This window comes from Lampris incognitus, chromosome 19 (assembly GCF_029633865.1).
Source record: "Lampris incognitus isolate fLamInc1 chromosome 19, fLamInc1.hap2, whole genome shotgun sequence".
NCBI lineage: Eukaryota > Metazoa > Chordata > Actinopteri > Lampriformes > Lampridae > Lampris > Lampris incognitus.
The window spans coordinates 16,076,465-16,087,662 of record NC_079229.1 but is presented as its reverse complement, the minus strand read 5'-3'; the positions used below and the strand labels follow the sequence as shown (position 1 = coordinate 16,087,662).

The 11,198-nt window shown below is 45.3% G+C and overlaps 1 protein-coding gene across 1 annotated transcript in view; it reads right to left on the bottom strand.

The window, feature by feature from the left end:
- Positions 1 to 11,198, bottom strand: part of tpk1 (thiamin pyrophosphokinase 1) — a 188,536-nt gene that overhangs the window by 116,739 nt on the left and 60,599 nt on the right. Inside the window, exon 5 of the mRNA XM_056299627.1 lies at positions 10,248 to 10,320. Coding sequence (XP_056155602.1) covers positions 10,248 to 10,320 — 73 coding nt within the window. The remainder of the gene's footprint in view (positions 1 to 10,247; positions 10,321 to 11,198) is intronic.

Below are 11,198 nucleotides of genomic sequence, written 5' to 3'. Positions count from 1 at the left end.
TAATACAAATAATACCTTGGTTACATACATAGTGATACAAATACACTCGGGTTATATGTAATATCAATCAACACAAGATAAATACCCAATTGAGATATTAATGCATTGCATATATTAGTATGTCTGTTAGGGAATGACTGACACCAAACTTAACATTTTAACAACTTTAATACTATTTTTCAAACAATTTAAAATGGCCACTGTCCAACGTCTGTAAATACTGCAATGCCTAGGTGGTAGTCACGCTGCGTCTGAAATGGCGTCTGTAACCAGACATGTTGGCAATAATCAAGCGGTTAAGACAATGGATGGATGAATGGACTATTACTCTGCACTGGAGAACTACAATGCTCTCGACTCGTCCAGATGAAGGGAAGTTGTATTTCCATTCTGTTGGTGTTGTCCCATTGCTAGTTGTCGTCCTCTGCTCGGTGAGGCCGTGAAGCCGAGCCCTGTTGTTGCGCGTCCTCTGTAGCTGGGGGCGGAGCCTCGAGCGACTACACTCACACTGAAGTGCCAGCTGGGGGCGTTCGGCCTGATCGAGACGGCACAATACACCAATTTCACGCCGCGGCCATCTTGGATTTAAAAAAAAAACAAGTGGTGGGAATTTAGCCACGCCCCCTTATTACTCAATCGGAAATCAATGCAGCCGGGGCAGGCAGCAGCAAACATGGTTTGGACTACCAACCTCGAGCACCTACCGTCATTTGCCACAATATGAAAACTAAGCTGGATCTTTTCTTTATCGAGTACTTTCTGCCTCTCCTGTGCCAGTGAGGAGAGACACACACACAGGGCTGTATTCAAAGAAGCTGTTTAATCACAATAAAATAAAAAATAAGATACATTTCATTTTTATACTGTACATTCAATATTTATACATTAGATTGTCCCATCTACAATATTTTTATTCTTTGTCCTTTAACTTTAACAAAACTGTTGGTTCAGTTTAAACTAAAATAGGTTCGGTCAACTGTCATTCTGTTGTAGCAATAAACTGGAACTCACTACCAACTCAAATCATCAATTGTTTACTAAACTAAGACAGTGATTGCTCATCTCAAGGTGTGGGCTAAAAAATGGGACTGTACTGAAATGAAGTTAAATATGTTTCAATCTATCTAAGGTTTGTGTGCACTATTTTCTTGTCAGCTGATTTTAACAAATGTTTAAAACAGTGGTCCCTGAAAATGTGTTAGGAGAGCACACACAGTCCACAGTTGGTTGACTGTTCCACTTAGTGAAAGGGGTATGACTCCATCAAAAATGTGGTACTCCTTTATGCGTCTTATTGACCGTTCGACGTGTATTCTCAAGCCAGCAATACTCTGTGTGTCTGTGAGCTCATCACAGCTAAACTGTCCACTTGGGCCTAAAAATGCAGGGATGACAAGTTTTACATCTATTTCATCGAGCAGGTCTTTGATAAGGAAGCCCTTATCAGCCATGACCTCATCACCTGACTCTAAGAGGTCCAGAACACCTGACCTCTTAGTTGTCTCCTTATCAGAAATACATCCTGTGTATAGATTACTTACCAGGCTAACTGACCCTGAGGGAGTGATCCCAATTAGGGATTTCAGTGTAGTGTTACTTTTATAATGGGAGTATGTCATGGTGTTTAAAACCTTCGAACTAGCTGTCTCGATGTGGATCTCTGTGCAGTCTAGTATCACTCTTGTGTTTGGGTAGAATTCCCTGAATACTGGTGGCATTAGCTCGTCTACTGCTGCTCTACTAGGCCATATTGGGAGGCTCCCTAACATAAAGAGCAAATAGTGGCCCATGTCGTACAGTTCCTGCTGACTGTGGCTGGCGACACATTGAATCGTACAGATAAATCCAGAGCAAAAAAGCCCTGCCTCACACAGCACAAGAATAGGAAAAACTGATAAATCAGCGATAAATGCTCTGTACGGAAGCCAGACACAAATGTGTTCTAGGTTATGGCTGTTCCTTTGCATTTGAGTCCATCGCGCCATGGACTCTGCAGTAGGCTGTAAAGCTAGGAAGAGTGCTTTGAGGGTGTGGTAATCCTTGAAACCAGTGTAAAATCTGATCAGATTGGGCGCACACTAGAAGCATTCTAGACCAAAACGCTCACTTTTCAGCTTTTTATTTTCATCCTCCAGGAAAGCAATGCGTTTCTTTACTGCGTCAAGCTGGTCTTCCACAGAAAGGGGCTTCACGTCGTAGTCATGATCAGGTAGAGTCGCCCAAACCTCACTGGACACATGAGGATATGTCATACATGTGGGACGCAATATAAATCCACACATTTTCCTGTTATCAAGATGATGTGTCAGAACAGAGCTATCCACTATTGAAAGATTAGTGAATATATACTGCTCAAAAAAATAAAGGGAACACCTAAAAACACAATATAGACCTCGATGAATGAAATATTTCAGCTGAAAATCTTTATTTATTAGACAGGGGAATGTGTTTAGAGCAAAATAACCTAAGAATGATCAATGGAAATCAAAATCATTAGCCCATTAAGGTCTGGATTCAGAATCATACTCAAAATCAAAGTGGAAAATGAGAACATAGGCTGATCCAACTTCTGTGGAAATTCTTCAAGACGATTCAAAATGAGGCTCAGTAGTGTGTGTGGCCTCCACGTGCCTGTATGCACTCCCTACAACGTCTGGGCATGCTCCTGATGAGACGACGGATGGTCTCCTGAGGGATCTCCTCCCAGACCTGGATCAGGGCATCGGTCAACTCCTGGACAGTCTGTGGTGCGACATCGCGTTGGCGGATGGTACGAGACATGATGTCCCAGAGGTGCTCGATTGGATTCAGGTCTGGGGAACGTGCAGACCAGTCCATAGCATCAATGCCCTCGACATACAGGAACTGCTGACACACCCTGGCCACATTAGGACGAGCATTGTCATGCATGAGCAGGAACCCAGGGCCCACTGCACCAGCATATGGTCTGACAACGGGTCTGAGGATCTCATCCCGGTACCTAATGGCAGTCATGGTACCTCTGGCTAGCACGTAGAGTTCTGTGCGGCCCTCCAAGGATATGCCTCCCCAGACCATCACTGACCCACCGCCAAACCGGTCATGCTGGAGGATGTTGCAGGCAGCAGAACGTTCTCCACAGCGTCTCCAGACTCTCTCACGTCTGTCACATGTGTTCAGTGTGAACCTGCTCTCATCTGTGAAGAGCACAGGGCGCCAATGGCCAATCTGCCAACCAAGATGTTCTCTGGCAAAGGTCAATCGGGCTGCACGGTGTTGGGCTGTGAGCACAGGCCCCAATTGTGGACGTCGGGCCCTCATACCATCCTCATGCATTCTGTTTCTCACTGTTTGAGCAGAAACCTGCACATTAGTGGCCTGTTGAAGGTCGTTTTGTAGGGCTCCGGCAGTGCTCCTCCTGTTCCTCCTTGCACAAAGGACCAGATAGCGGTCCTGCTGCGGGGTTGTTGTCCTCCTGCGGCCCCCTCCACGTCTCCTGGTGTACTGGCCTGTCTCCTGGTACCTCCTCCATGCTCTGGACACTGTGCTGGGAGACACATCAAATCTTCTTGCCACAGCATGCATTGATGTGCCATCCTGGATGAGCTGCACTACCTGAGCAACTTCTGTAGGTTGCAGATACCGCCTCACACCACCTATAGTGGTGAGGGCACTAGCAAAATGAAAAACTAACCAAAGATCGGCCAGAAAAGATGAGGACAGCAAATGGTCTGTGGCCACCACCTGCAAATCCATTCCTGTTATAGGGGTTGTCTTGCAAATTGTCTAATTTCCACCTGGTGGAAATTAGACAATTTACCAACAGGTGAAATTGAGTCACAAATCAGTGTTGCTTCCTAACTGGACAGGTTGATATCTCAAAAGTGTGATTGACTTGGAGCTACATTGCATTGCTTATGTGTTCCCTTTATTTTTTTGAGCAGTGTATATACATATATATATATACATATATATACAGATTTATCTCTTTCCCTTCTTTGATAGGAGTTGCAGGATGGTACACAGCAGTACGACATGTTGCTTCCCGCAGTGTTTTCAATGAAGTAAGAAGGGGGCGTGGCTAAAGTCCCACCACTTGGTTTTAAAAAAATCCAAGATGGCCACGGCGTGAAATGGGTGTATTCCATTTACGCCCTGGAACGTGACGTCACCAGCCTAGATTGGGTGACTGTGGACTCTGTGGCTGCTATTAGTCTTCTGGACAGTGGGTTGACCCTCCTCCTTTTTGTTGTGGCCAGTACATTGGACTTTAGTACTGGTCGGCAGAGGTTGTCGACCAGTACGGGCTGATTTTATATTGAGCGGGACTGTTACTAGTGTGGCAGGAACTGCAGGAGTGTGTTTGTTGCCACCTGCTGACATTGGGTTGATTACCCCCCCCCCCCCTTGTGGTGTGGAGTAGATGCACCGCTGTATAAGTGGGATGAATTTGCTGTTTCCAGATTGATGTGTTTTAACTTAAGATGTGCCCTGTGTTATGATGATTGCCGTGTTTTTACTGCTGTGGGTTTTAACGTAATGTGTTGTATGGGGGAGGGTTTGGTTCTTTAGCCTGAGCCTGTCAGTGGGAAGGTGACTGCCCTCTGGTGGTGCCCTATTACAGCGGCCTGCTTAACTACAGCCCTGTGTTATTTGTGCCTTGTATGAATAAACTCTTTGTAATACTTTATTAGTGTTCATGCGTGTTGCCTGTGTATTGGGTGGATCTGGTTATTGTGGTGTGGGAAGTAGCCCTCGGTCGCAACACATATTTAGAAAATGTCACAATCGAATCAGAGCTTTGGTGGATTCCTGCTGCTCCGGTAGGTGGTCTGCTCGCGCACTTTCGCTTGGCACACGAACGGATCCATTTCCTCAGCAGAAAACCGTTCGTTTCTCCAAATTGCCGAATTGGTCATTTAAATAGCAGTTTGCCAAGGTGCAAGCACACCTGACTTTTAAAAGGTATGAGAGATGACACTCTGAGTGGTTTAATTCGTGTTATGCCCAAAACACACCTATGATTAATTAAGAGACTAAGTACAACCCCTCTGCGCCTCGTGCCTCACTTTGTGCCCAGATTATATGCCGTTTAACTAGCAAAAGTGGATTTGAACACGCTCCAAATGCACTTGCGCTGTGCACTTTAGACCATACACTACAGAGCGTTTAAACAGGGCCTTCAATCTCTTTTGGCTGTCTGTAAGCTGTTACTGAATAATGTAGAGGTTCCAGTCAGTGGCCCCTAACTCACAGCATCCAGGTGAACAACCTCACTATGATTTTTCCCTGCTCACAAACATGCACGTACACACACACACACGCATGCATGCACACAACCCCCCCCCCCACACAAACAACCTCTCTTGTGACACACTGTCACTCTTACAGACACAGCCTTCCTCTGACACACACACACACACACACACACACACACACACACACACACACACAGCTCATAGTCAGTGCACACAAACTTATTCGCTGTTTGATCCCATTCATCCTCCCTCTCTCTCCTTCGCCCCTACCTCGCTCGCTCGTTCCCTCCCTCGTGGATGCTCTTCTGCACTCTGCTTTCCATTTATGCAGAATTATTCACCGTTTCAGACAAATCTCTAAAGGAATGCCTCAAACTTTCCCATTGTTCTCGTCCCGGAGGAGCATTACCATAACATTCTGTTCTCCTTTTTTTTGGGGGGGGGTGCTCTTTTTTTTACATTGTGTGATATTCGGAAAAGACAGTGATGTTACATGGAGATATGGAGATAAAGAGAGAGAGAGAGAGAGAGAGAGAGAGAGAGAGAGAGAGAGAGAGAGAGAGAGAGAGAGAGAGAGAGAGAGAGAGAGAGAGAGAGAGAGAGAGAGAGCTTGGCGTGAGGAGTAGTAGTATTGAGTGTCATGGCTGCAGAGCTGTTACACATTCCTATGTGTGTTTTTTGTGTGTCCTGCTGAGGCAGCATATCTGCATTTCAAACAGTAAACACTTTGTGTGTCTCTGGGCTCTGATCACAGTCACACTGAGTGACAGAGCAGAACAGATCACGCAGGATCTACGTTCCCCTTTCTCCAAAGTGTGCTTGTCTGTGTGTCATCTCTCCCTGTAGCCATAATGCATTCACCACTACCCCGCCAGCTCTGGCCTGGCATGACGTGTTTTCTTATAAACACTGCCTGCTTTACAGTTGATGCTCCTCAAAGTTTGGGACGGTTTGTTATAGATTTGTAAACATGGACAAACTGCTGCCTCGGCTAGAAACAAAGACAACCGACGCTCTGAATTGTAACATTAAAAGTGACCCTCTTGAATGGACACAGCAACTCAAACTTAAAAGAGCACTGCCCACTCATCCATTTTAATGATTCATTGATTATTTCATTAAGTTAGAAATTTAAAGAGTGTCTGCTAATGCTGGTAGCCAAGTGGCTTCACTCCACTGGACCCTCTCTCCACTGCAACAACAGGGTTATCACTGGATGACTCCTGATCCATTTCACCAGGAAGATCTCAGCCATGCAACCTAGCAGTGGCAATCATGGTGTGAGTTCATTTAGGACCTTAGAGGAAAAATTCGCTGATGCTTTTGTGTATGTGCAATCAGTACTGATGCATAATGTAGTCGATTGAGGAAATAAAATCCTCACTGTACGACATTGACAGAGGGATTGGTGTTCTGCTGCTCACGGAGTCTTTCTCACAGCATGTCCACATCCTAGAATGCATTGCGTGCAAGCTTCCATATCAATGTCCATAAATCCTCTGCACAAGTGTTTTGGGATGTAATTTCCAACATCAGAAATGTAGCTTAGCCGAGAGAATGATGTGCTTTTTGATCAGTGTGTTTAGAGTACATTGGAGTATTAGAAACCCTGCTAGGCTGTACTTTTTCTGTCCGTCTTGTAATGCCACGATACATTAATGGGCGACCGCAAAAAAACAAAAACAAAACCAAAACAAAACTTGTCTCTTTCACTGCGGTCCCAGAAATGCAGAAACGATCGGGAACAACTGCAGGTGTTTTTCATGCGCTAACCTTGTTGCAGATCGATAGAGGTAAGGTTGAAAATCGGCAAATTTTCCCTTTAATTTAGGAGTATTTTTCACAGCCTCAAATGTAACTTTGTGGGACAGAGTAGGAAGACTGCAGTTGGGTGCCTTTGAGCAAGGCACTGACTATCTGACAGCTTCATAAGAGCTGATTTTTTTTCTTTTTTTGAACCGACTCTTTACTCTGGCAGGGGGGCGGGTCGTAAAGGATTAAGACAATTTCACCATGGTAAGTAACAAGGGTAAGTTAATTGGTAAGTGACCTTTACGCATTCAAGCGGGTGTAAGAATGTGTGTTAATTTAATGGGGGGGGGGGGTTGCATTTTGAAGCTGCTGCAGCGGCTGTGATCTGTATTCTAGCAACGTCGGCCTGTTTTCTTCACACTCATCTGTTTGTAAAAGCTAATGAAACACAAAAACAAAACCTTGAGTCCACAATAACAGTCTCTCACACACTGTCTACTGAGCAGCTTCAATGTCCCTTTCATTGTGCCTTTAAGACAATCGTGAGCAAACTCAGAATACAGCAGGGAACTATGAAGTCAGACGATCTCACACTTCCTGTTGTCAAAATGAAATAGCCTAGCATCTCTCCCATAGACCTCTGAAAACGCCCTCTACTTTATCGTTAAAGTTGTGGATGGCCCACATTTTTATCAGTAGTTTTCAGTAGGGGTTGTTCTGTATATTCAGGAGGGATAGTAAAAAAAAAAACTGTTGAGAATATTGACTTTTACAGTAGATTGATTTTCATCCAGTCATTTTGAGAAATCCGTGTTTGAAGACCTGCGCCTCATTTTGTTGGATGCTGTTTTGAAAATGTTTCATAAATGGAGACTGCCAGCAGTAGAAAACAGACTTAAACACAGAGGACATGCCCACCAAGATGGCCTACTTCTCTCTCTCTCTCTCTCTCTCTCTCTCTCTCTCTCTCTCTCTCTTCTCTCTCACTCACTCACTCACTCACTCTCTCTCTCTCTCTCTCTCTCTCTCTCTCTCTCTCTCTCTCTCTCTCTCTCTCTCTCACTCACTCACTCACTCACTCACTCACTCACTCACTCACTCACTCACTCACTCACTCACTCACTCACTCACACACACACACACACACACACACACACACACACACACACACACACACACACACACACACACACACACACACACACACACACACACACACACACACACACAGCCTGCAACCCCCACACAAGGCAAACTTTGAAGGATTTATTCAGTATTACTTAAGTAAAATAAATAAAGAATCTTCCCCGCCAGCAGCAAATAATTTGCTAAGCAAAAATGATGTGTTGAAAACAACTTTCATCCTGTTGGGCCCTATTTGTCCTCCACAACAAGCACTTAACAGAAGCTAATGAAGTAACTCCAGTTGGGGTGAACAACAAAAGCTTTGGTCTTGATCCACTTCAAATAACCCACACATGCTTTACTTTGATGCTTTCCCCCCTTTTCCTTGTGTTTTCATTGACGTGGATATTGGCAACAAAATCTTGAAAAACAGGGGAGAGGTTATGTGAGTGCACTTGTCTTTTCACTTTGTTCAGCCCTTCTCAACTCTGTGTAACTAAACCAAAACTAAACCAAGTGAAGCTGAATCAAAACGAAACTAACTGGACATTTCCTCCTAAGTAAGAAAGGCAGACCTTGTGTAACATGACCTTTAAGCCAGATTTGCTCATCATCATGACTCTTATAAGCTTAAACACTCAAGAAGTAAGTTCAAAAGCTTGATTGTTATTTTAAGGACCCCTCTTATCAATACCGATATGGATCTCATTTAAATACACTGGAATCCTGTTCTCCAGGACATAAACACACCAATCTACATCACCGGATCACCTTTGCTTCTGTGTACATTGTTTGTTTGTAGATCCATGGCTAACTTCTGTATGTATGTATGTATGTATGTATGTATGTATGTATGTATGTATGTATGTATGTATGTATGTATGTATGTATGTATGTATGTATGTGTGTGTGTGTGAGAGTGTGTTTTGCAAGGTTGAGCGTACGCTCACTTGAAAGCCTTTACACAACAGGGGCATTTTTTTCATGCGAATAATTTGCATGTCTATATTTTTTTCTCAAACTGTTGTTTTTGGCATGAGGACTTTCACACAGAATGTGAATATGACGCGGCGAAAAAGCAACATAATTTTGTTCCGGGGGGTGTCCGGGTAGCGTAGGGATCTATTCCATTGCCTACCAACACGGGGATCGCCGGTTCGAATCCCCGTGTTACCTCCGGCTTGGTCGGGGCGTCCCTACAGACACAATCAACCACGTCGGCAGGTGGGAAGCCAGATGTGGGTAAGTGTCCTGGTCACTGCACTAGCGCCTCTGGTCGGTCGGGGCACCTGTTCAGGGGGGAGGGGGAACTGGGGGGAACAGTGTGATCCTCCCACGTGCTACGTCCCCCTGGAAAAACTCCTAAATGTCAGGTGAATAGAAGTGGCTGGCGACTCCACATGTATCGGAGGAAGCCCGTGGTAGTCTGGAGCCCTCTCCGGCTCGGCAGAGGGGGTGGAGCGGCGACTGTGACGGCTCGGAGAGCAGGATGACTGCGAAAAAGGGGGTAAAATCTGCAAAAAATAAAAAGAGTTTTGGAATGAGGTTGATTTTTCTGAGCTTCAGCACTGTGAATAAAGGCTTCAACCCATCTCTCTGCACGGGACGGACGTCACGCCTCAACTCCTAATGACAATGGCGGACCTGTTGATTGTTTGTGGTTCACATCCCCCTGTATATTAGAGACAATGAACTCGAGGACAATGTGTGGAGGAGCATCACCAAACAACTAGGCTACCAGTATAGTGAGTAGCTGATGTAGTTTACTTTGGATGTAGTAGAGTTGGTAGCAAGGCAACCCATCCTTGCTGACCCAGAGCTGGTTCAAGGCGTAACGCAACAGAGAAAGTGTGCCCAGCGGGGGCCAGACTGGCAATGGGAGGAGGTCCCTCCCACAACCCCAAAGGGGAGAGGAGGAGATCCCCATGCACCACACCACCATACCTGAACCCGTTGGGCTGGATCCTCCTTGTGTCTCATGAATTTGTGATAAAAAGCTGTGTTTCTGTCGCAAATTCATATCGCCGCTGGTGTGAAAACAGTTGATGCAAAATATTCCCAGGCGGGTATTTTGCATTTTTGTGTCATTTATTTGTCACATCCCTGGTGTGTAAAGGCCTTGATTCAGCTCACCTTTTCTCCATAGAAGGCTTTGACCTCGGCGGTAATGGAATCGAAATCCCCACTGATATAGTCAGGAAGAAAGCTGAATGGAGGAGAGAGAGAGAGAGCGAGAGAGAGAGAGAGAGAAGGCAGAGGACATGAAGGCATGTGTCATCCCTTTGATGTGTCAGTGTGAAGAGCAAGAGGAGCCGAGGGGAGAGGAAGTTGCATGGAGGCTGACAGGGTATTTCTCTGTGGCACGGAGTCTATTTGTCTTTCTCACACACACACACACACACACACACACACACACACACACACACACACACACACACACACCTATACGCTCTATGCACTTACCACAGAAAGTAGAATCATTTCATCTGGACACAGCGTTTACTGAGAGAGAAACGTTTCATCACTCATCTAAGTGACCTCTTCAGTCTCAACTGGCTGCAGGTATCCCCACTCTTATAAATGATACAGTGGCATAACGACCAAAATCAACAATCGGTTTCATATGCAAATTGCTGTGAGTTTCAATGGCCATGTGTAGTATTTACAGAGGATTTACAACCCCCTCTGCCGATCCGGGGAGGGCTGCAGACTACCACATGCTTCCCCCGATACTTGTGGAGTCGCCAGCTGCTTCTTTTCACCTGACAGTGAGGAGTTTCGCCAGGGGGACGTAGCGCATGGGAGGATCACACTATTCCCCCCAATTGACCTTTCGCAAATTACTGCCCCAGAACGGTGCTTGTCCAATCCTACCTTAGCAACGGTCAGTCAAGCTTTCAAACACACAACAAAATGCTGAAACGGTGTGCCTATGGGATCTGCAAATCGGATACTAGATATCTGAAAAGTTTGGAGGGGGTGTAATTTTCTTTCCCTTCCCGAAACCCAGAACGCAAGAAGCGCAATGTCGGCAATAGATTTCGCAGTATAGCAGACCCCATGGCCAGCTTAATCCATCCAAAA